Source organism: Alosa sapidissima, chromosome 17 (genome assembly GCF_018492685.1).
Source record: "Alosa sapidissima isolate fAloSap1 chromosome 17, fAloSap1.pri, whole genome shotgun sequence".
NCBI classification, from domain to species: domain Eukaryota; kingdom Metazoa; phylum Chordata; class Actinopteri; order Clupeiformes; family Clupeidae; genus Alosa; species Alosa sapidissima.
In genome coordinates, this window is record NC_055973.1 from 1,400,190 (window position 1) to 1,427,609 (window position 27,420).

The 27,420-nt window shown below is 40.1% G+C and overlaps 1 protein-coding gene across 1 annotated transcript in view; it reads left to right on the forward strand.

Moving 5' to 3' along the window:
- Nucleotides 1–18,885: 18,885 nt before the first annotated feature.
- LOC121688442 (enoyl-CoA delta isomerase 2-like) overlaps nucleotides 18,886–27,420 on the forward strand; it is a 37,195-nt gene continuing 28,660 nt past the window's right edge. The window contains exon 1 of the mRNA XM_042068065.1: nucleotides 18,886–19,008. Within this exon, the coding sequence (XP_041923999.1) occupies nucleotides 18,956–19,008 (53 nt within the window). The 5' untranslated portion in view covers nucleotides 18,886–18,955. The remainder of the gene's footprint in view (nucleotides 19,009–27,420) is intronic.

Consider the following 27,420-nt stretch of genomic DNA (forward strand, 5'->3'; position numbering starts at 1 on the left):
GTTGAATATTACCGAAGTAAACTCACAGGGCAGGTAGAAGGGTCGACAGACTATCGCTAGATGTTCTATACTTTTCTATTAATTCTGTCACTGACTTGAATTCACCCTATTCTTGCTGCAACAAGTTAGTTGAGTACTTCAACTCGTCTTTAACAAATATTATGGATAATATTGCACCAATGAGAATCAGGTCTACTTCTAGCAAACGCAAAGCACCCTGGAGGAATGCTGAGAGGGTTAAAGCATTAAAAAGAACTTGCCACAAAGCCGAACGCAAATGGCGTAAAACCAAATTGCAGGCTGACTTCATTCATTTCAAGAACCAGCTGTGTCAATATAATAAAGAAATGAAAATGTCCCGACAGCAGTACTTCTCTCACCTCATTGCGGAACATTCGAACAACTCAAAAATATTATTTAATACCATTGATAGGCTTGTCAATCCCCCTCGAATGATTCCTTCAGAACTCCGCTCGCATGAAAAGTGTAATGAATTTGCAACTTATTTTAATGAAAAAATCACAACTATTAGGGATAATATAACATCTGTTGATTTTAGCAATACATCTCCCAGTGAATTTAGGCCCACTGGCACTCTGTGCAGTTTTACTCCTATATACCTGAGTGAGCTGGAAGAAACTGTAGAACAACTTAGTTCAGCTACTTGTGCTCTTGACCCAGTACCAACTACGCTTTTTAAAAAGGTCTTCAGCTGCATGGCTGCTGACATCCTAGGTATTGTTAACACCTCACTACAGTCTGGAATCTTCCCCAGCAGTCTAAAGCATGCTATTGTTACCCCACTACTGAAAAAAACTAACCTGGATCCTTCTGTCTGTGAAAGCTATAGGCCAATCTCAAACTTACCATTTTTAGGCAAAATACTTGAGAAGGTTGCATATAACTTCTCAGGTTTCTGTCTCTAAACAATCTTTTCGACATCTATCAGTTAGGTTTTAGGTCGAACCACAGCACAGAAACAGCTCTCGTCAGAGTTGTTAATGATCTTAAAATCGCCACAGACAATCACCAAGTTTCAGTTCTAGTCCTCTTAGACCTCAGTGCAGCGTTTGATACTGTTGATCATGTTATCCTTTTACATCGTCTTGAACATTTGGTTGGTCTTAAAGGTGCAGTTCTTAATTGGATCGCATCCTATCTAAATGAGAGGACATTCTCTGTCTCTATTGAAAACTTTTCTTCCAATATCATTAATATTTTATATGGGGTACCTCAGGGATCAATTCTTGGTCCTCTGCTCTTTAATTTATACTATTATACAATGCTTCCACTTGGGTCTATCATTCAGCAGTACAACATCTCCTATCACTCATATGCTGATGATACACAATTATACATTTCTATTTCCTCAGATGATCCTAGCCCTTTAAATGATCTTACCCAATGTATCTCGGATATCAAAACTTGGATGGCCCAGAACTTTTTAAAACTCAACGACAATAAGACTGAGATCTTATTAGTCGGCCCTAAGGCCCTGAGACAAAAGTTTCATCCTCTGTTAACCTCCCTGTCAGTAAATTCTCGTGAGGATGTCAGAAATCTAGGGGTAACTTTAGATGCTGAACTCAACTTCCAGAAGCATATCTCAAGCATCTCAAAGACTGCCTTTTACTACCTTAGAGTCATTTCTAAAGTTAGATGCCTCCTTTCTCAACATGACTCTGAAAAATTAGTACATGAAAAATTAGTACATGCTTTCATCTCAAGTCGATTAGACTACTGTAATGCTCTTTTTGCTGGACTAACAAAGCAAACACTATACAAACTCCAGCTAATTCAAAATGCAGCTGCCAGAGTACTAACTGGAATGAGAAGATATGATCTCATATCGCCAGTACTAAAATCACTACACTGGCTCCCAGTAAAACAAAGAATTGATTTTAAAATACTTCTTATTGTTTTTAAATCATTGAATGGCTTAGCCCCATCATATATCTCTGATATGTTAACTGCATATACTCCAGCCAGATGCCTATGGTCCTTAAGCAAAGGTCTCCTCTTAATCCCGAGAATAAATACTAGTTCCGCTCATGGTGCTTTTAGTCACTATGCCCCTACACTCTGGAACTCCCTACCTTCTGAACTGAGATCTTCTCAATCAGTGAATTCTTTTAAAAACAGACTGAAAACATATTTATTTGCCCCAGCTTTTGGTTAAAATTTAAGGTCTTTCCAAGTTGGTGTGGCGACTTTCATTTTTATTATTTTTATCAGAAACTTTTATTTCTATTACCATTTTAACTTTTTATTTTTATTTTATTTTACTATCAATGTGTTTTAAATGTCTATTTGATAATGTTTTTCTAAAAGCGCATTGAGTCTGTGTATGCCATATGAAATGTGCTATATAAATAAACTTGAATTGAATTGAATAGATGAGGCGAGCAGGACTTTGAGAGAACGGTGACATTTCTAGTATCACACCACTTGCTGTTCGTTTATTACTCGTGTATTTATTAATACGCTATTCTAGAATTAATCGTTTAAAACATAAACGAAAATTCCAAGAGATTCCGCCCCGTAACTCATTTTTTTTCAGGGGTTCTACAGGGTTTTATGGTTTAGAGTAATGTTGTCAAATAAGCCATTACTTCAATTCATCGTGTTTCCTTACTCTCTGACAACATATGGTGATCATTTTTGGAATGGTTACAGTTTATTTTCCATTATTTCCTACATACTGGTCCTTTAACTTAGCTGTGTACTTTACCACTACCAACATGCTACCAACAGCTACTTAACCATATGCACGCATGTCTTAAGACATCTTCGTTTGGTATTCAGAGATTTTGACTGTTACGATTTTTAGAAACATTCTACTACGACATGTGCACAAAGGAACCAGGTAAGAGGCAGACAACGAATGTGTAATAAATAATTGTAAAACGTGTAGTAATGTCACCGTGAAGTCAGAATCTGTAAGAAAAGTTTGTCAGCCGCTCATACCGCCGCTGTATGTACTTTCGGCATTTCGATGTGTACAGTTTGGGGTCCTGTCTAAGTTGTCAGCTATCTGCACCTCACCATCTCACCACAGGGGTCCCCCAGGGCTCAGTGCTGGGCCCCCTTCTCTTTGCTATCTACACCACCTCCTTGGGACAGATTATCCGTTCGCATGGCTTCTCATACCACTGCTATGCAGACAACACACAGCTCTATCTGTCCTTTCCACCTGATGACCCCTTGGTTTCAGCACGGATCTCGGATTGCCTCTCAGACATAGCTACATGGATGAAGGCACACCACCTCCAGTTGAACCTCTCAAAGACTGAACTGCTGGTCCTCCCAGCTAAACCTACCATACACCACGACATCAACATCAAATCTGACTCCCTGTCTGTTTCACCTACCAGGACTGCAAGAAATCTAGGAGTTGTTCTCGACAACCAACTAAACTTCTCAGATCATGTTGCCTCAGTTGCCCGGTCATGCCGTTTCGCACTCTACAACATACGGAAAATCAGGACTTACTTGACTCAAGATGCTACCCAACTTCTGGTTCAGGCAATAGTCATCTCATGACTCGACTACTGCAACGCCCTCCTGACAGGTCTCCCAGCCTGCGCAGTGAAACCACTTCAGATGATCCAGAACGCGGCGGCGCGCCTGGTCTACAACCAACCCAAAAGGGCACATGTTACCCCGCTGCTCATCCAGCTACACTGGCTACCTATGGCGGCCCGCATCAAATTCAAGGCTCTAACACTTGCCTACAAAGTAGTCTCCGGTTCTGCTCCCACCTACTTGAATGCCCTCATACAGACATACGCTACCTCCAGACCGCTGCGCTCCTCAGTCGAACGACGTCTAGCTCAAGCCAATCCAAACTTTTCTCATCTGTTGTTTCTCGTTGGTGGAACACACTGCCAGTTCCTACAAGGGCAGATACATCCCTCTCCCTCTCCTCCTCCCTCTCCCGACCCAGCTCTTTAGAGAACATCTCCTCATAGCAACACTTACAACAAGTCTTGCTGATACTAGCACTCACCAGCCGTCTTAAACTGACACGTAACTGTTAAAAACAGCACTCACTGATGCACTTATTCTTACTGTACTCTAATGTTTTTTAAATTGTCTTAAAATTGTTGAGAATTGCTCTAAAACTTAAACTGTTTACCATGTTGTTAGTCGCTTTGGCCAAAAATGTGTCAGCCAAATGTAATGTAATGTAATGTAATGTACGCGGTTGGCTAACATGAATCAATGACGTTAGGTACTCTGATTTGATTGGGTCAACGACTAGAACTATCTGTGGATGTGCCCGAGAAGACTAACGGTAAAATAAAAGTTTGTAAAAATATAAGATCGAACTGATGAGCTGCAAACAAATTTTGGTAGACATCGTGCGGTGGTAGTGTAGTGGTTAAGGAGCTGGGCTAGCGTGCAGTAGCCTGAAAGTTGTCGGTTCAATTCCCGGCTTCCACCGTTGTGCCCTTGAGCAAGGCACTTAACCCCAAGTTGCTCTGGGGACAATGTGATCCCTTGTAATATAGCTGACATATGTAAGTCACTTTGGTCAAAAAGTGTCTGCTAAATGTAATGTAATGTAAATGTAATGTAAATCGTGAAATTGTTTTAATCCATACATAAAATATAGTTTACTCTATCGCCGTCAATCAGCTAACAGCGTAGTAAACGCCGTTGGCCCACCATCTATTACTACTCGCTCGCATACATAAATAACGTACTAAATTGACGGTTGAGTAGTACGTTCTAACCAAAGAGCGCTCTAGAATCTTTGGTTCTAACCATAGACAGTAAAAGGTTCTAACCGACGTTAGTATGTACTGACCAGTGGCCGGTTGCACAAAGCACCTTAAGTTTTTTCCCTTAAGTATGACCCTTAAGGCTTAATTTCTCCTTAGGTAAGGGATTTACTTAAGGGTGCACAGAATACCTTAAAATGTTTCCTTAGTTAAGGAGAAACATTAAGCGATTTACTGGATTGAAAGAGATTTTCGGGCACGAAACTTCTATAGTTTCCACGGAGATTGTTCAACAGCTGTAGCCTACTAGCTGCCTTTTCCACGAAACCACAATCAAATATTCGATTTTTCAACGACAACCAGGTGAAAGAGACAAATTTAGCCGTCTAGCTCCATAGACCCCCATTGTTTTTGCACTTATTCGTGATCGCCCCTAGCGGAATTGCAACAGATTGCAGGTACAATGGAGTTAATAGGGAGTGATCCGGCTCTCCGTAAACGGGCTCTGGCGCTACGTTCCGCTCTAGAATCTTTGGTCTCGTGCAAACCAGAGTGCAAACATGCAACGCAGACCAGCAGCTGGTGGCAGAAACCTTGGTTCTGGCTAATGGTTCTACCCTATTGATATCGGGGTGTGGTCCATACAATGATCACTGTAGAGATTATGATTATTGTTTGGTTACTTATCAGATGCCTTTATCCCAATCCACTAGGGTCTATTATAATAACATAAGGATTTATTTGTCACATATATTAGATACTTTATTGAACATAGTGAATTGGCATATACTATAAATAATAATAATAATAATAAGTGGCTAAGTGAAATAGACTATAGGTCCTACAAGACTTTTGATGTGAACGTGTTTCATTCTGTGACTTCTCAATGGACATTTGTGTCATTAGTCCACATTCATTCATTTTATAATGTAGTTATTATTACAGTTTAGCTATGGCAACAAGGAGAAGACAATATAAGAGATCCCTAGAGCCACATACCCCTTCTTCAATTCCACGTAATTCTAAGTGGCGACGGCGGGAGCACTCTACAAAAGATGGGTGGCCTGATGAGAACACAAGCGTTGATGATGCTGATGCTGCCTTTGTGGTAAGTTTTTGACTGATTGTTTACTTGCATGACCTGTGAGTCATTAACTGCACACAATTTGCATAGAAGTTATTCAATACTGTAAAAATATCCACAGGGTGAAAGCACAGATAGATAGATAGATAGAAAGATTACTTTATTCATCCCCAGAGGGAAATTATGGTGTTACAGCAGCAATTAATAATATGTAAGGGATAATGTATTGTTCGCCGGTAATTATCAAGTAATTATGACGCCGGTACAAACAGAGAAGTCAGACCGACCCCCCCAGTGACGAAGGAGGTCAAGCGCTGGACTGACCAATCGGAAGCCAGGCTACAGGACGCCCTTAGCAACGTTGACTGGGAGATGTTCAAGACGAACTCTGCTGACATAAATGAGTTTACGGAAGTATCACTGAGTTACATCAATATGCTAACTGATTCCATCATCCCAACTGTAAAGATCCGAAGCTTCCCTAACCAGAAGCCATGGGTGGATAGAGAAGTGAGAACGGCATTAAAGACACGCACCATGACTTATAATACTGGGCTTATTTCAGGGGATATGATGGATTACAAAGCAGCATCTTATAGTATACGTAGAGCTATTAAAGATGCTAAGCAGCGCTATAGAGACAAAGTTGAAGCTGATTTCTTGGAGGGTGATCCAGCACGAGTGTGGAAAGGACTTCGAACCATCACTGGCTTTGAAAGAAAGTCCCCTCCTATGATGAATGTGAGTAAAGCCCTCCCTGATGAACTTAATGCTTTTTATGCTCGCTTTGACATGAAAAACACAGACTATCTTGCACTAGCTGCAGCATGTGAAGCAAATGAGGATGCACCTTTCTGTGTCTCTGAGGTCGATGTGAGCAATGCCTTTAGGAGGGTAAATTGTAGAAAAGCTGCTGGACCGGATGGAATTTCTAACAGAGTTCTGAAATCCTGCGCTGCTCAGTTAGCTCCTGTGTTCACTTATATCTTTAACACATCATTGGCTCAAGAGACAGTTCCTACTTGCCTCAAGCAGTCTGTTATTGTTCCAGTACCGAAAAACAAAAGTCCATCATGTCTGAATGACTACCACCAAGTAGCTCTGACGTCTACAGTGATGAAGTGTTTTGAGAAGCTTGTGAAAAACATTATCTGCTCATCCCTCCCTGCCTCCTTCGACCCCCTCCAATTTGCTTACAGAGCCAACAGGTCTACAGAGGATGCCATCTCAAACCTCATGCACACCACCTTAACTCACCTGGAGGAGGGGAATGGGAATTATGTGAGGATGCTGTTCATTGACTTTAGTTCAGCATTCAACACGATAGTACCTCTCACCTTGGTCACAAAGATGAAGGCCTTAGGACTGAACACCACCCTGTGTCACTGGATATTTGACTTCCTCACCAACCGTTCACAAGTGGTTAGAGTGGGGGGTCTGACATCTGACTCATTAACCATCAGCACTGGTGCTCCCCAAGGCTGTGTTTTGAGTCCACTGCTGTACAACATCTACACACATGACTGCAACGCCAACAGTAGTCATACCTCCATCATCAAGTTTGCAGATGACAGTGATCTTGGGCCTGATTAGTAACAACAATGAACAGTTCTACTTGGATCAGGTTGATGAGGTGGCACAGTGGTGTCAATCTAACAGCTTGACACTGAATATCAATAAAACCAAGGAAATGGTAGTGGATTACAGAAGGAAGCAGCAGAACTACAGTTACACCCCACTAATGATCAGCGGGCAACCTGTATTGAGAGTCACAATTTTTAAAAACCTTTGTGTCCATATTACTGAATACTTAACATGGACTGTTAACACTCAATATGTTCTGAAGAAGTCCAGACAACGACTCTACTTCCTTCGTCAGCTGAGGAAATTCAAAGTTTCTACATCCATCATGAAGGCCTTCTACACTTCAGCGGTTGAGAGTGTTCTAACTGGTAGCATCATCACCTGGTATGGGAACTCCACAGTTAGAGATTGTAGTACTCTGCAGAGAGTAGTGCGCTCAGCTGAACATACTATAAGAACTCAACTCCCTGCTCTACAAGATATCTATTCCAGAAGAGTACTCCTAAGAGCCCAAAAGATTCTGAAGGACTCCTAACAATGGATTATTCCTACCGCTGAAATCAAGAAGACGCCTATGTAGTCACAAAGCCAGAACTGAGAGACTCAGGAGAAGTTTTTATCCCCAGGCCATCCGAACTCTGAACTCACACTATACTGACTTTGCACACATTCACTCCTCAGCACTCTCAAACATTTCCCAACTCTGAATTCACACTATACTGACTTTGCACTCATTCACTCCTCAGCACTCATGACCCCCCCCCCCCCCCTCCCACATACACACCTACATGACTTTTAGCACTTTTACATCCCTCTCCCTATGCTACAGACCTTTATTTTCTTATTTCATCACACGTCAAAACACACACACACACACACACATCTGACTTTCTCCAACTTTTGCACATCTCCATAGAACTTTTTATTTATTATTTTTGATTTCTCCTCCATCTACCCATGTCCTTGATTGCCTAGCCTTTCTGCCCCCCCCCATCCCCAACACACACAAAAAAAACACACACACTTACATCATCACTGTCATCACCTCACATACATACAGCACACTGCTTGCTACAGTAAGCCTCCTCTACATACTTGCTGCACACTGCCCCCCCCCCCCCCCTCCCTACATACACAGCACATTGTCTTCAGGATCTTCTCCATCACACATCCTCTACATACTTACAGCACACTGCCCCCACCTACCCACACACACACTAACACAGTCACTGCTCCACTCCCCTCCCGCCCACACACACATCTTCACTGTCATCACTCACATACTGTACATCATATAGTACTCTGCTTGCAATAGTAAGTCCCTTCACCATACTTGCAGTACACTGCCCCCTCCCCTACCTACACAGCACATTATTTCATCAGGAAGCTTCTCCAACACACATCCCCAACATACTTACAGCGCACTGCCCCCCCCCCCCCCCCCAATACACAGCACATTGTCTCATGAGGAAGTTTCTCCAACACACATATTGCACACTGTCCTCTCCCCACATACACAGCACACTATCCCATCTCCCCTGTCATCCCCCCAACACACACACCAAGACCCCTGGCCCCCCTGGGTTAGCCCCTTGAGCCGTGGATCTGCCCAAGGTTTATTCCTTGGTAAGGGAGTTTTTCCTTGCCCCTGTTGCTCTTGGGTGCTCCTTGTTGGTGCCCCCCCAATCCCAATCCTCCCCCACCTTTCTTATGCAGCCCTTGCCACTTAATCTACTAAACCCCCCCCCCCCCCCCCCATAAATGCACAAATAGGCTGACACCAGACATAATTTCACTGCATTTCTTACTTCCAGTAACTATATGCATGTGACAATAAACTTCCTTGTATCCTTGTATCCTTATCAGAAAATAAGTCGACAGGGAGAACAGAACCCCGACGCGCAGCGGAGGGGTTTTGCTTCGACCTGAAGGGACTTATTTTCTGATAATTATTCATGTGAATTCATGTGAATAAAACTTTCTGCAGCACTCTGAATTTCCTAATTCACTGCCCAAATACTTACCTAACTGTACTGTGTAACACACACACACACAAAACCCTCATGTAATTCTCCACAATGTGTATTTGTTCCAAACTGAATACCCGGATCTTAATGATGTCGGATCTGAGGTAGGCTTTGTGCCAGGGAAGGTTCTGCAGAATCTAACATTTTCTATGTCATTGGAGTTATTTCAATTTTTACAACTTTCCCTTGACAGGGACATGGCGAAAACCCCTGGCCCGATGAAGACCCGGATCTTAATGATGTCAGATCTGAGGTAGGCGTTGTGCCAGGGAAGGTTCTGCAGAATCTGACATTATCCATGTCATTGGAGTTATTTCAATTTTTACAACTTTCCCTTGACAAGGAATGTACTGTAATGTAATGTAATGTAATGTCTGTACCTCAATGTAATGTTTTTCTAAGTCTATATTCTGTAATCTGCTTTCAATAAAAATGTCTGCTACATGACTAAGGGTCCTACCTTGGCGATCTGAAATGTCTGGTTAGAGACACAAAGGGCCCTATTTTCAACCTGGTGCATGGCGGAAAACAAGTTATTTTCCCGATGCAACGTTTTAAATCTTATGTCTCTTTTTTTTAGCAACGTGCCAAGGGGTGTGGCAACTAACGACCTGAGGAGGGATCTGGTGCGTTGTCTAAAAATCGCTATCATTCACTACCTAAAATGCATTACACCACAATTGGTTTAAACTATTCGCCAGTGACCATGCATTTTAGGCTGTTATGATTGGGCCCAAAGTTTAAAGACATTTAGGGTGTGTCCAGTCCACATTCATAAATGTAATGGCGTGATTTTGTGATCAAACGCTGGGCACTGCACGCAAAAGGGTTGTTCTAATGTTTCTTAATCATTCATGGGCGTGTTTTCGGCGTAACATCCTTAAAACCAATTACAATGACATCTATTTACGAGACAGCAGCACATTCTGCACTCACCTATTATTTGAACTCATAAGCAAAGTGAAAGTATCTTCACCGTGGTCTCATAACAAAACAGTTCTATGCAGTCATTTACTTTCACTATTTACTGAAAGGGGTTACAATCAAATACGTAGCCTGAAAAAAAAAACACTTAACCCAGTAACATTCAAATGACAATATGCCCTAAATATGACTGTAATGTAGGCAACATTTATATGGATAAAACCATCTGCTAAATTATGAGCTTTTTTCTTCCATTCTATTCCAATCTATCTTCTTGTTTAGGCTAATGACAATAGTAGTAGCAGTGACAGTGAAGATACTTCATCTGAAGGACCAGAAGATGAGGAAAGATCAGGATTCTGGAGTGATCCATTTAACATCTTTGGAAGTATCCCAAATATGAGCCAACCACTGTGTACTTTTGTCAGTGTAACAAAGGCTAAAGCTCTCCTGCTGGTTCTGTCATTTGCCATGAGGCATTGTCTCAGTGGAGTTGCAATTGTTGACCTTTTACAGCTAATTAATGTTTTGTTTGGTATGGATGTCCTGGGGAGTTCCAAACATTTATTCCAAAAGGTCTTCAGAGACACTTAAATTCCATTTCTATTGTAGTTTTTGTAAATCATACATAGGTATGCAAAGCTCTAGTAATGTGACAGAGAAGGAATGCCCTCAGTGCCACGGTACATGTAAGACACAAGACCTTAAACAAAACAATTTCTTTATTACAATTCCCCTTGCTCCGCAAATCCAGTGCATCCTTGAGAAATTAGATGGTACAGATATTTTCAACTACAGAAAAAACAGACACGCCAATGATTCTATTTCAGACATTTTAGATGGTGACCTATACCAAAAATTATCAGGCCCTGGAGAAATCTTAAGTGATGATCATAACTTTTCTTACATCTTCAACAGTGATGGAAGCCCAGTTTTCAAATCCTCCCCCTTTTCAATTTGGCCAATCCACTGTATGTTAAATGAGCTACCCCCTAAAGAGAGAGGAAAACATATGGCGCTAGCTGGTCTGTGGTTTGGGAAGGGACACCCCAAAATGAGCAGTTTCCTCCACCATTTTGTTGAGGATGCAAAAATGCTAGCTAAAAGAGGGGTTAGGTGGATGACCAAATCTCACAATTGGGTTGTTTCTAAATTAATAGGTTTATGCTGTGTTGTTGACTCTGTGGCAAGACCCACAATGCAAAATACAACACAGTTCAATGGGTATTTTGGCTGCAGTTGGTGCTACCATCCAGGCCAGTTGGTGTCAGGCCAAGTAAAATACCCTGTGACACAATTTGAATACCCTGACAGAAGTAGCAGAGATATGGTGAGGCATATGGAAAAAGCCCTTAAAGATGGGGTCACCTACTGTACTCTGTACTTCTTGGTGTGACAAGACAGCTGACAGAACTCTGGCTTTCCTCTTCTGGGAGAGCATTTTACATTGGTGCTCCAAGTGCATTGCAAGCAATTGACTCAAGACTTCTAGATATTCGCCCTCCCAGAAATATTTCACGTTTACCCAGATCAGTTAAAGAGCGCAGATTTTGGAAAGCCTCTGAGTGGCGTTCTTGGCTGTTATTTTACTCTTTACCCTGTTTAAATTCAATTCTCCCCTCAAAATTCCTCAATCATTTTTTTTAAACTGGTCAAAGCTGTGTACCTCTTGCTAAAATCAAATATTTATCCAAGAGAAATAAACACCGCAGACATGCTTTTACTTGAATTTGTGTGTGGGGTTTAGGAGCATTACAGTGAAGAGCAAATGACTTCAAATGTACATTCACTACTTCATCTTGCCAAAAGTTTAAAGCTTTGGGGACCTCTTTGGGCCCACAGTGCTTTTGTTTTTGAATCTGCAAATGGGGAAATTTTGAAGCTAGTGAAGGGAACGCGAGGTGTAGCCACACAAATAATTGACAAATTTGTGCTGCGTAACACACTTGTCATATTTTCTAAAATTCACACCATCAAAGATGACATTCTTACATACTGTCTAGAGCTAACATCTTGTCCGAGATTAAAAGTGGCAGAAGAGCATTATGGAACAACAGTTTTAGGAGAGGGACATCCATATGAACTTAGTTCTGAGGAGAGGGAGTTGTTTTCCAGGAGTGGTAGGCAGCTAACAACAGTCTCAGTCTACAGCAGAGCCACCTACAAAGGTGAAATGCTTGACAGCATAGATTATAAAAGATGCTTAAAAACTAAAAATTCTGTAATAGAGTTGCCTGAGGGACAATTTGGAGAAATAACTCAAATTTGTGTGCACAACTCTGAAATGATGTTTATTGTAAAGCGTGTCAAGGTTGATCACAAGAAATCTATTGCAAGCACCCCTCATATAACATGTGTCCATAATACAGAGCAAAAATGTGTTTTGGTCCCGAGTGAGATTGTTAGTAAGTGTATGCTTGTTGACCTTGGGGAAAAAATGTACATCTGCACATTCCCTTCCCATACCTATGAAAAAGACTGATGTTAAACTTCCAAAATAAACAAAATAAAACAAAGTTGTTGTTATTTGTTGAACTGTTAAACTTCCAAAATAATCTATCTATTATAGGCCTATGTAGCCAGAGGCGGACAGAGTACACAGCTTCATTACTTGAGTAAAAATACAGATACCCTTTGCTAAATTTTACTCAAGTACAAGTAAAAGTACAACAGTCAGATGTCTACTTAAGTAAAAGTACTGAAGTACTTGTTTTTAAAAGTACTTGAGTACCAAGAGTACAGGAGTAGCCTACATTTTCTAAATATTGCATTACTAGTGCCACAGTGCTTACATTTATGTACAGAAACGTCCTACATGGAGTTATGAAAAATGTTAATGTTAATACTAGGGCTGTCAAAATAACTGATTAATTTGGATTCATTAATTTGAGAAAAAATAACTGATTAAAACAAATAACGCAGATTAATCGATTCTGTATGACCTTTGACCCCGAGCCGTTGTAGTCAGTAACCATTAGACTGTAAAAAGAAGGAGAGAAGAAAATGTGCTGTCTAGATCATTGATTGGAACATTTACTTTTAAAAAACGGCCTGATGGTGTTGATTAAAATAAAGTCCTCTGTGATGTCTGCAGCAAGGAATTTGCATATCACCGGAGTTCATCAACTCTAAAGCCGCACATCAATGCAAAGAAATAGACATTGAGGGGAGTGTTCATTTATTTTGATTGTGTCCCCTAGGTTATATCTGTGGCCTGAAATACCTTGTATTTAAATTCATTTCCTAGGCATATTAGGTCATATCATAGATTATTATGTCCATTATTAAAATAATAATAAAAGAGTTTTTGAACTTTAATGTCACTAATGCTGATTATTCAATGATTCATTTGAATTTAAATATTTAAAATACTTTCACAGCAAATATTATATATGCGATTAATTTAGATTAATTAATTACAGAGTATGTAATGAATTATTAGATAGAATAATTTTTTAATCGATTGACAGCCCTAGTTAATACCTTGGAGAATGTAAAAGGAATTGAAAGTAAAATCAAGTCATTTTCATCTTTTTACCATGTTGCCAGGGATGAGCAGTATTTCTAATACATGTATTTAAAATACATATTTCAAATACAAAATACTATTTTGTATTTGAAATACGTGAGGTGGGGCCACAGGTTGGCACATTCCCGGGATGGACCTGCTGCGTCTTCATCCATTGTTTCATCCACTGAAACCAATTGACTGAAGGTGATTGCTGATAGGCTGTTCCAATCAGTGGCGCCTGCACAATCCAATCACGTTTGAGAGGGAAACAACAAATTGAGGGTTTCCGAGATTTTTCTTTTTTCCTTTTTTTGTAGAAGTAGTAACGGGTACTCACAGTTATGGATAGAAATGTAGTGGAGTAAAGAGTACAATATTTGCCTCTCAAATGTACTTGAGTAAAGTCATGAGTAGGCTACTCCCCAAAAATGATACTCGAGTAAAGTACAGATCCCTCAAAATTGTACTCAAGTAAATGTACTCCGTTACTGTCCGGCTCTGTATAGCATAAAGGCCATTTGTTTTTCAGATAGATTAAAATACTCTTGAATTGATGAATTAATCCAATGTGGTTTTAGGACCTGCTAGACCAGTTGAGACCACTTGTTTAACCAGTTGAGACCAATATTCATTTAAACTGGAAGACAGCAGTTACATCCTATTGGTTTCAACTGGATGGTACTGGTGAGCCACCCCTGCCCAATAGCTCTATTGGTTCTAATGGGTTTAAAATGGTTTTAACTGGTGTTACTTACTGGGCAAACCAGTACAAAATCAAAAAAACAGTTGGAACCAATACAGACCATTTCAGACCAGTTCACACCAGTAGACTACCTACTGGATTTTCTACTGGAATTTCCACTACCGTTAACAAAACCTCACCGGTTTCACAAAAACCGACGTCGTGTAAACGGCACCTTATTTTCACAGTAATGACCGGCGTTCTATACATTATCCCGCTTATTATACGGCTAATTGCCAAAACGAAATAATAAACTCCCCACGATATCACTTTAGCCTACATAACCTAGCCTATTTGTTACCGTTCATCGTGGCATTTGCTGAGAAACAAATAGTTCGCAACAACACACGCTGCTGAACTTGAATCAAACATTCTTTCACATTTGAATGAAGTTCCAGTCCTTGCGTAGTGATATGAAAGACCTATCAGAAGCACAAAACCCGTTGCCATTGACAGCGGTAATTATAGAGTGTCCCAGTGACTTCCGTTTTACTTCCGCTACAAGGGACCTTTCAAAAAAAATATGAACGGGAGTTAATGGAGAGATAACAATTATTTTTTGGTCCAGTTTGAATTGTGCCACGAATTTCACATATGATGTGTGTGAATTTAAAAGATAATTTTTCACGTCAAGAAAGTACTGTTGTTCGATAGACTTCAAAAGTTATGTAGGTTTTGTGCGAATCCGCTCAGTGAATTACATCTCTTGTCTCGAACTATGTAGGGTACGTCACCAACGTAATGAACCGATAAGATTAGCTGTTATGCTAGTTTACGGTTGCATCTTGCTGCCTGCTATGTCACTTAACAGTATCTAATGTACAGTCTATGGACGAATACAACTTACCTGATGTGTTTAATCCTCTGACTCATGGTATTTTCATCGGCAAGGAAAGCCCAATTAAGACCTGTTGCTGGTATGCTTGTACAATCTAGTGTGGCTGTGAATGAGCTAACGTCACTAGTGTGACTGATGGGTTTGTAGTCGTTGGAATTACGATCTTTCACAATGTTGTAATTCAATAGTTACGAAACAAACTGCAAATGTCTTTACATGAAAAATTGTCTTTAAAATTGACAAACATCATATGGATAATTCAAGGCACAAGTCAACCGGGACCAGAAAATCATTTTTTTTCGCCATAGACTGGCGTTCACATTTTTTTGAAAGATAGGTCCCATGGAGGCAAATGGAAGTGGCGTCACTGGGACACTCTATATGTTTGCAGCGGTAATTACATGAATTTATTTACCGCTAGAACTTTGGGAAATCCCATTCAAGCCGTATAATAATAATTGTTAACTTCAGGGAACTATTTGAGGCTTCCATTAGCCGCCATTGGAGCTGTCGCAACTCTCTATATGGCTCTGGTACTGACTATTCGGATTCTCTGGCCACCGCTAAAAACTACAAGCTTCTGGGAGGCTACCACATCGTATGCACGTAACACCTACGTTGCTTCTGTTTTTTGAATGTGGTTATGGCTGCCGTGTAAACGTTAACTACCCATAGACAGTAGGCTTGTTCGACTTGAGGCAGATCTGACTTGGTCTGGCTTTCTACGTAAACGTGATCTTCAGAGGCTAGCCGGTAGGGAGCTACAACAGAGGGCAGCTCATCCCGGACAGACAGGCTACAGTCTGCCTGACGTGACTCACGGGAGACATCGCGGGAGATATCGCGGAATTTTGTTTTTAATAAACACAGCAGAACTTTAATTCTTACTCATTAAAATGAGCATGATGACTGACGAAATAAATTCTTATGATGTAGTTTAAATAAACCACTGTTGGCATACAGTTAACAGGCCTGCTTTGTAGCACATACATTCAATATCAAGTGTTTCCCCTATATGTGTGTCTATCTATTTAGCCAACAGCAGAAAATAACAGAATATCCAAACGTTTTCAGTAGGCTAGCCTACCATTGTTGCAGAAATCACGTAAAAGAAGGTATCCCTTCGATTTCTGTTTATTTTCGCATATTCCAACATAAGGAAGCAGCATGAGACTCCCGTCATAATCGTCATGAGGACATTCCTCCCAAATGGCCCTATCACGTCTTTGAACTGACGTCATGAGGGCGTGTTTTAGCTCGTGCAGCTCGTGGAAGGCAACTGCAAGATCTGTCTGCAGGCTAAGACTCCCGCAATATTTTAAGGTCATGTGACATGGTTTCACGGTGGTAAGTCCCTCCCCGGCTGACAGAAGTCGGACAGAATTTCTAACCAGCAAGCATTGCGTCCATCCCAGTATGCATTGTTTTCAACCCAGCATGCATCACATCAAGTCAGATCTGCACAGATCTGCCTCAAGTCGAACACGCCTAGTAAAAGAAATGGACGAACAGACTCCGTCGTTCTCAATGGGAGGGCACTGAGTCATTTTTCAGTTGGTCCCCCCAGTACTGCGCAGACTCGCACTTAACTTCGTGACGTTAGCCATCGAACTGAATCTTGTAACTCATATGATAGATACACAGAAATTCTTCTCACACTTCCTTCGCCTTCAAAGTCATCAAAGTTAAACATTTATTTATGTATTATTATTACTATCATCCTCACAAGTGATATCAAGTCGTGTTAATGTTGAAACTACCACACATGATCATCTTCAAAAACAGTCATGGTAAAACAAAACAAAAAAGTTATAGCCTTGAAGCTAATCTTCTTTCCACTTTTCTGACCTACGGTCAATCCATCGAAAACCTCTGAAATGATTATCATTAGACTACCTAACGGTAAAACTACTGTTTTTCATTAGGTTTACTTGCCTCTATGCTTTACCTTAACATACAATGCTATTGTAGGCTACATAGCTTTGTTCACGAGTTTCCGTGCTGGCTGGACTACGCTTCTTATCCAAACAATACGGTTATCTCCCTTCAGTGCGTTAGCTTCCCTTCAACCGGACATGCTAAACATTCTTCTTGCGGGAACCTAACGTTACGTACGAGGTAGTCGAGTCTTGTTTTGCCTTTTATTGTTTATGTAGATAACACAGAAGCTAAAATATCGGCACATGATATATGTTAAGTTATGGGAGTTCAAAAAAATCCGAAATTAATAGGAGTTCTATGGGGTTAGCAGAGAGTTGATAACCACCGCTACATCGATGCTTCTACTTCCGGGAATTCGCCTGCCCCCTTGTAACTACCTCACCAGAGCCCGTCTACGGAGAGCCTTGGCACTTCCTATTAAGCCTCATTGTATCGACATTGGTTGCAGTTCCATTAGAATTCCACTGGGGGTGATCGCGGGTGAGTGCAGGTTGAATGGGGGTCTATGGAGCTAGACGGCTAAATGTATCTCTTTCACCTGCTTGTCGTAGAAGAATCGTAGATTTTATTGTAGTTTATGCAGGTTCAATATAGATTTTAGATCTAAAGTTGAATGAACGAGTACTTATGTCCTTTTCATTTCTTACAGGTTGGGTCATTGTTGCCCATATCACGCTAGCATTGTGCTAATGAATGACGTCATTGACATATTTGAAAGGCTTAGAAGACTTACGTGACTTCATAAAATATAACAATCAACAGTGTGTATTTTCTTTGCCTCTCCTAGCGAATGCAACCTTCAAATTACTACTCAAAAAATTATATCCAGAGAAAAGTGGATATTGAGGGGTAAAGCTCCATAGACCTCCATGCATTCTGCACTCGCCTGCGAGCGCCCTCAAGTGGAATCTGAAGAGGAACTGCAACCAGTCCAGAAACCGGAAGTAACCAGACAGTGCCAATTCTCTTCCTATTAGCAGAGCCCGTCTACGGAGAGCCTCCCCACTCTGTATTAATCCCATACAAACCGAATTTGGCTGCAGTTCACCAGAGTTCACCTAGATGGCGATCGCGGGCGAGTCCAAAATACATGGGGTCCTATGGAGCTACATGGCTACATTTATTGTTTTCACCTATTTAACAACTGAAACCCTCAGATTTTATTTTATTTTTCGCAAAATGGATATGGATTCAATCAAAAGTGAAATAATCCGGGAGTCATGTCCTTTCGTTTTCTTAAAGGTTGGGTCGTTGTTGCCCATAACACGCTAGCATTGATGCTATGCTATGCTATGATCATGCTAATGAATGACGTCATTGACACGTTTGAAAGGCTTTTTAGAATATAAAAATATAATACTCAACCAAGTGTATTGTCTTTGTCTCCCCTTTCGAATACAATATTCAAATTACTTGAAAAAAAATTATATCCCGAGAAACGTGGATTTTGAGGGGTTCAGCTCAGACCTCCATTCACTCGCCCGCGAGCGCCCCTAGATGCAGTACCACACCGGAAGAGTTAAGAGAGTGAAGGTTCTCCCTAGACATTCTCTGGTACCAACCCTTGCCCCTCTGTTATGGCCGCTGCATTAAAATGGTTTAGTCCTGGACGACTCTTCAGAATTACTCGGTAAGTCTGATCTTTTATTTTTATGCATTGTTAAGTTAACGATACCTCTGACGTTATCGATGGTTTAGAAGTCATGCAAATGATTCCTGAAACAATTGTTACTGTATGTCGTTTTCGTCCTCTGGTTTAAAACGATATCAGTTGGTAACGTAAACTTAACATTGATTTATCTGCTGGAATTTTGTGAGTAAATGGCTCCCCACTAAGGGCATGACTAATTTAATTCGCGCAAATCCAACCCCATATGACAGAACTACGTTATGGCATAATAATGTTAGGACCTGCAACGTGGCTAAGTTAACGTTAACGTTATTAATCTTGACAGAAAAACAGTAGCAGCTAACGTTAAAAGCAGTAGTTAACATGTCAGTTCAGCCAATGTCTTAGCCTCAGTATGTTGCGAATGCAATAGACCAATATTTCTCAAACTTTTTCAGACCAAGGACACCTAAAAAATAACCTCACGAACCACCTAGTTAAAAAAACAACAGTAGCTACTTCAACAGTATATTACACAATAGGCCTACTCACTCGACTACCTTGCCGATTGTCTTTGCACCTTAAATTCCCACATAGCAAAATTTGTCTGGCCCACCTCTGGGCCACTAGGCCTACCTTGCCTCAGGGTTGCCTCAGTATTGGTCCACTTCTTGGTCCCCGGTCCAAAAATGGCCCAGTCACTGATAACTGACACAAAGAATTTGCTCTGGCCCACGTGTGACCCACACACAGTAAAATGACTGTTATTGTTTGTCTTGGCCCAGTTGTGGCCCACACACATCAAAATGACTTATTGAGTGTTGGCTGAATGTCGGCTGGGTCCCCGGGCCTGTGCTGGCCCACACACTATAAAACTGATATGCTGAGTGTCGGCTTGGTCCCCGGGCCTGTACTGGGCCACCCACTATAAAACTGATCTGACTGAGTGTTGGCTGAATGTCGGCTGGGTCCCCAGGCCACATGTGGCCCATTAACTACCAAAAGTACTTGAAAATAAACAGAAATCCAGAACTAAAGCTAGATACATTTTTACAAGATACTTTTATTGACAACAGGGTTTCCCGCAGGAAATGTGTTAGTCAAGGTGGTAGGTCGTAGGTCTCGGGGGTGGGGGGGTTCTTGTATCGGTTGCCGTCGGTGGGGGGGGGTGTGGGTGTTGGTGTCTTGTTTGTGCGATACACTACAGACTCTGTATATTTAACAATTATTTATTAAACACTACAATTTTGAAATAAATAACCAGCTTCTCAAAATAACAGTTAACAAAGAACAAAGTAACAACACCAAACAAACTATACAACAGTATACAAATATTTCAAACTAATTTCAACTATTACAAACTATAGAACAAGTGCAAAAGAAAGTACAAAACAACAAAATGGGCAAATGTGGTCAGTCACTACTTATGGCAGAGCTGACAACTAGCATTGTTACAAGCCATCCTCCTTGGCTTTAAAAAGATCATTTCAAGGGCCCTTTGGTAATTGCACTGTTCTACTATTGGACCATTAATGCTTATCTTCATGCAGGCTGTCAGACTGTTGACCTGCAGCCTGTTCCGCAAGTCTGTCCTGATCTATAGACCGAGAGTGAATGAAGTTTAGATTATTTTATAGTTTTGTGTAATATGGATGGAATTTGACCGCGGAGCGCTTTTTAATTTAGAGGCCGGAGTGGCCGCTCTGTTACGCTCCCATACCGCTCACACCACGAGTCTTGAGGCATGCCCACTAATAAAACCAAGACCGTTAATTTTCAAAGATATTGGCCATATAGCCTAAGTTCGTTGATGGGACAAAGAACTAAGAGCAACGGCAATATATTTCACTCAGAACATTTATTTTAAAAGATTGCAACACTGATAGTGCAACAACAAACAAGCTTGGCAACGTTAACTAAAGGGATCAGTAATTGCCAAAAGAACGAAAATGACAAATCACGCAGTCGGCTAAATATTTTAAACTTGCGCCAAACGGATGAACCCAGCATCGGTGCGTCGCATAAATTAAAACACAAATTGAAGCAACATCTTGATCATTGGACAACCCTACCACTAAACCTTTCCATAGGCCTGCAACGTTTATGACATAAAGTGGAATATGAACGCATTTCATCACACCTGACAATTAAATGGAGCTGTGGCTGTTCGCGATTTGACTGATTCTTGAGATCAAGGAGCGAGATATTTGCACCGCTCAGCTCCGCTCACTAGCTCTGATTCGGAGGCATATCACATATGTAAAGATTATAAAATCTGATTATTTTTCGATTCATGACACGTTTCTTCTTATTTTTTAATGCGTTCTGCGGAGAAGGGAGATTGGCGTTGGTCACGTTTTTTTTTGACGACGTAGTTAAGGCGGCAGGCTGGTTTTGCCAAGGCGGCCGCCTTGACTGCAAAGTACTGCGGGAAACCCTACCCGATTAGATTAGATTCAGATTAGAACAGAATAAATGTATCACCTTTTGTTCCAAAAGTTATGATACATTTATTAGACCTTTGCAGACAGCACGAAACATTCCATTTTTTCATACTTGACAGTGTTTCCCACAGAATTGGATTTAATTTGTGGCGGTAGCTGACTTGGACAGGGGGGCGGGGGTATTAAGATCGTCTTGGTAGTGTATAGGTCTAATTGAGTGCCTGTCACTTTAAGACTTTAAGACGAGTAGCACAGTTAAAAGGCTGCTGATGTGTGGATTAGGGCTGGGCGATAAAACGATAGCAATATGTATCGCAATAGACAAGTAACCGATATCAATAAAAAATAAGTTTGATAGAACATTCGATAATTAAAAGCAACACACACCTCCCGCCTTACGTTGTCCATAAATAAATAGGCTAAATATAGCTTGCATTGTAGTATGTGCAACTCTACCAGGCGATAGAAGTAGGCCTACCTCAACACAGACTCTCAATGAGTCCTTGCCCAGTGCACTCTCTCTCTCTCTCCCTCTCAACAGGTGCATCCCTCCTCAGCATGCACACGTAATCCAAACATTCACAATCCTGCAAGACAACTGGCTAAATTGCTATAAAATTCGTTTAGCATCATTAGCACGCTGCACGAATTTGTTCAAAACTGTTGCATTTAAATTGACTGCTAAATTCTAATAATCTCAATCGCGATGCAAATGGAAAAGTATTTTCCAAGACTCAAACGGGCCTGTCCCAAGGAGAAAAAGTATTCATTTGAAACTTAAACACACGTGGGGAAACTGAACAGTCCTAACAGTAGACTAGGCCTATGATAAACTAGCAAATTAAGCTACTTTGTTTACAATATTTCCAGGCTTCAACCAGTGCTGCTTTTCATTCAGACTTATGTGCACATTTATTTATTTGAGTGTTTTTCATGATTATGTTGCTATTTCTTTTCCCTGTTTGCTTTGATTGATAACTGTGGTGATTAAAATCAGAGGAGGGTTAAGTTTAAAATAATTTTCTACATAGTTAAAAGAAAGGTTCGTACTTCTCCTTGGGACAAGCACTTTTGAATTTTGGAAAACACTTTTCCATTTACATCGGGATTTTGTAAACATTCAGTGTCAAGAGTCAATAAAATGAGCCCTTCAACGAAATGACAAGCAGCTGTAGGCTAAGCAGGCTAAATTCGACATCCAAACAGTATTCTAACGTTAGCTTTGAGATACTGCTTGATTGCATAACTTAACTTAGGCTACATTGAAGAAACTAAACTATGTACTCTGTTGTGATAAGACCTTAGCAGAGTTAACTTCAATGCAGCAGTTTTGAACAAATTTGCACAGCATGGTCACGATGCTAAGCAGATTTAATAGCAATTTAGCCAGACGTCTTCTATACAATGCTTCTATGTGGCAACAACAATCCTTCAACAATCGTGAATATTTTGTTAAATGCACATGCAGAGGAGGGGCAGCCTGGGGGCAGCAGGCTACTAGAGAGAGCGGGGTGGGGTAAGGAAAGGCTGCGTGCGTAAAAAGTGCAGCTCAATGGCAACGCAAGGATTTGATCTTATATTTAATTTAAATGAAATTAAACATAGAATATTAATCTGTGGCGGTCGATTTTGATTTCATGACACCCCGCCACAGATTAGTCAATACATGGGAAACACTGCTTGATGCCCTTGTGAGGCAAAAAGGCTTATTGTGTGGTCATGCTACATGGCAGAGATAAGATATACCCACCATTGTAATCAGGAGAACTAGCCCTTTAAAATGGTACATATCATAGTTAATACGTTTGAGTGTAACACATATTGTTTTTAAACAATACCTTCAAAATTCAATTCACAAAATTCAAACACAAATTCAAAAAAACCACAGAAATATCAATTTGTCAAGATGAATTAGTGGTGGGCGGTATACCGGTTCACACCGTAAACCGGTGTATATTTTCGTTATGATATGAATTTTTAATATACCGCCATACCGGTGTATTTGATTACACAACGTTTGGAACGCTGCGCCGCACGACAGTGTTTCAGACGGGACTTTTTTCACACGCACGCATGGTGCGACTGCGAGGCAGGCATAGTGAGGGTAAACACAAAACACCTTAAGTTTTTCCCCTGAAGTATGACCCTTAAGGTTTAATTTATCCTTAGGTAAGGGGTTTATTTAAGGGTGTTGCACAGAATACCTTAAATTGTTTCTTTAGTTAAGGAAAAAACGTTAAGGGATACTGCATTGAAAGGGATTTACCGTCACAAAAATCTTCTTGAATTTCCCCTGGGGATCAATAAAGTATCTTATCTATGAGTGTCTCTTTGTAAACAGCATAATTTTCTGGGGCCATGCAAAACTGCATTACCACTAGTGTGGAGTTATTCTACATCATGACAGTAAAATAGACCATCCTTAGTCAATGTACTGCAGCAATTCCTCTCTCAACCTGTAGAAAATGCTGTGAACATCTGATTATGCATGAAAAAAAAAATACCGTCATATACCGTGAAACCGTAAGAATTTTGAAAAATACCGTGATATACATTTTTGGTTATACCGCCCAGCACTAAGATGAATCTTACTTTTCACCTAATGTCTATTGTAGATATAGTGTGTAAAAGATAGACAGTGTTGTGTTCTCCTCAGTGAAAAAAACAGAATCAATTTATCACCTTTGGTTCAGAAGTTATGATTCATTTACTCATAACTGCAAGTCGCAGTAACAAGTATAATTTTTAAAGAGTAGGAGGTTTTCCTTTCCTGGTTTGACATCTGACCAAAAAATACACAGATATAATGGTCATGTAACAAATATAAGATGTTTTACCATCAAAACAAGATGCATAGCTAAATATAGGATGTCTTGCTGTACTCTGAAGAGGCTACATCAATTGTGGGGAGGAAAGATAAAGGCTGAAATAAAGACTAGGCAGATGGTAACTGCTTCTCTGTGTGCTTTATTCTACTATGAAAACAAGAATAAGAGGCACTGGCACATGTGTTAGGTTTACAAAAGAGTAAATAAATCATTTTATTTAGATAAGTCTTTAACAATTTTATTAAATAACCAGGAACAACTTCAGGTAAATAACATAAACATATGTTTACAAACAGGCAGTAACTATTAGAACTACAAGAATGACAAGACAACAGTATAACAAAGATCAACAAAACACTTTAACATGGTGAACAAAGCATCAATTCATATTAACATTCACACATATATACAATTAAAACATTAGAAGAAATTCAATACATTTAACAACCATACAGCATACAATTCAATATAATTATCAATATAATTTGCCATACACATAAGGTGATACACTAACGCCACATTCACACCAGATCTGTGGTGTGTGTGTTGTCACAGCTGTGGTGTGTGTGCGTGTGTGTGTGTGTCCATCTAAGCCTAGCAGAGGTGTAAATGCTACTGGAGTTGGTCTCTCTGTCTGTGTTAGAAGGATAGGCAAATTGTATGCTTTCTACCTGACATTTCTACCTGACATGGGACTTGACCAAGCTCAAAATAAAGAAATTGTCAGATAAGAAAATTAGAAATTGAATTACAAATCTAACCAAACTATTATCACTATAATCCCTGTCATTATTGTTATAAGCAACACTCTTATCACAACCAGTTGGGCGCGCACACACACACACACACAAACATGCTTACCCAGCTGAGGCATTACTCTCCTCCTCTAGCACATCATTGTCTTCCTCTTCATCCAGAAGCTACCCATCCATGTCCCATGTCCATGCCATCGTGGTCTTTGGGGTCATGTTTGCCATCAGCAGTCGGCTGCTTTCACCTCAGTTGCACATACTTCTCTCCCTCCATCTAAAATAACAAAAAAATCACAGGTCTGATAGGGAATAGGTTGTTTAGTTTTATTTTACATTACTTCCACATAATCTTAATCACCACCAACCATGACTTTTTTCACTAAAAGTATTATTGTCACTGGAGGACTCCAATATTGCTTGGAGAGGGAACATTAGTCTCAGAGCTCACTAAGTGTTAATTGCCTTGGCTTATAGCATACCAGCTTACAAGCAAACATTGATTCATGAACATGAGTCAGGAGATATGACAGAAAACATCTAAACAGCATATGCATACACATACACACCGTGCATAGGCTATATGCGTAAAGACAAAACACCCCCTTAGAAAATAATGTGTCGACGAGTAGGCTTGGGTGTATGAGCTCCCATCATAGTTAGCCACCCAAAAACCTCATAATCGTAGCAGCCAACCTTACAGCCTAAAAGCTAAACAATACTAAGACACATTTATAACAAATCTTCAGTCATGCATTCATGAAAACAGCAGTCAACACACGCGCGCATTATGTTACGGCCATGCATACAAGGTGTAATAATGTGGATAACAAGTAGTAATAACATAAAAAGACTGGTTTTTACCTCAGATGATCCAGTAGTTTCTCCTTTAGACGACGTCAAGATGAACCATGCATAGTGCTTCCTGCTGTTTTTCCTCTAGTGGAGGGAGACGTCAACTCTTGATTTTTCCTTCACGTAGTAAAAGAAATTTGCGCCACAAATCCCTTAACCAATCAAATTAGAGCGTGCGGTCTGCAAAGGGTTAAGTGACATACACGTAAGAGGTCGGAAATACGGGATAGTCGGTAATAGGTGATGTTCCGATAAGTAACTAAAGAGCTCAAAAAGGTTCAAATATATGCCTGGGGTAGGCTACTTGTAGAAGTGACATCCGATACCCTGACCGTGTGAAACATTAACCACACATAACTTTGCATTGAGCCTATAGGATAGGCTGCTACTTTTCAGTGAAGAAATCTGAGTTTGTACGAATATGTTCCCTTTATTTGTGTTCATAACTGGGTCAGTGACGTTTTAGAATTTCAAAACAGTAAAAAAATAAAAATGAAAAGACAAGTTAAATATGGCATTTTTTGTGTAAATCTGTATATTTTTTGATTTTATAAGTGCCCTTTATAAAAAATAACAATATGGCACTTTAATGTGTTTCATTGTATACAGTCCTTGAAAATGTCATACGGTAAAACGAAGTTATTTTTAGAAATAAATTAAATTTGATATTCATGACGGGGTCAAATACAACCAAAAATGCAATACTTGATCTGTTCTATAACTAGTTGCAAATTATAAACACTTCCACCATAAATACTAGATATTTTGTATTTATTAATAAAGTATTTATTTTCTTTTTTTTTAAAATTCAATCTTTTACCGTATGACATATTTTGCTTTACCGTATAACATAGTAGAATTTCAATGTTTCATTGCATTTTTATGTAATAAATTGATGTAGGCCGATTAAGAATAGTTTTAAAGAAACACAAGGGGTCATTCCACGTCAATTCAACCAGGGCCCACGCACTTAGGTCTCTGAATCATTCTGAAAAAATTACCAGGTGTACCTATGTTACCCAGGAGACACACTGTAAAATTACTCTTATGTAAGATCCATACTTTCCAAGATACAGCCAATTTTACAGGGGGAGGGGGGTGTCGATTTTGTTCGGCCTCTTTTTTTTTGTCAAAGTTCACAAGCCCACAGCGCAAGAACTAAACCATGTAGGAGGCTCAAATTTTGCATGCTGGTACATAGATAGTAATAGTATGTAGCAAAATGGTCACGTTTGGTCTGGATAATCCTGCATGGTCTTAGCTGTCCCTCAAAGTTAATACAAATTTTATTGGAGTTTTTGGCTGGGCTCTGTTTAGGCCTTCAGAAAACATATTTGTACTCAACATAGGCTCTTGATTTATTTTCCTCACTGAGATAAGTAGAAACACTCTCACAAAAAACAATGAACAGAAAATAAATTCCTTCAGGGTCTGAAAAATCATTTTGGTGCTCATTTTCAGAGCACCCAAACACCTTGTGGGAATATGCAAATATTTTTTTTATATTTTTTTCTTTATTCTCCATGATCCTTTCTTTTTAAAAACACCAATTTGACT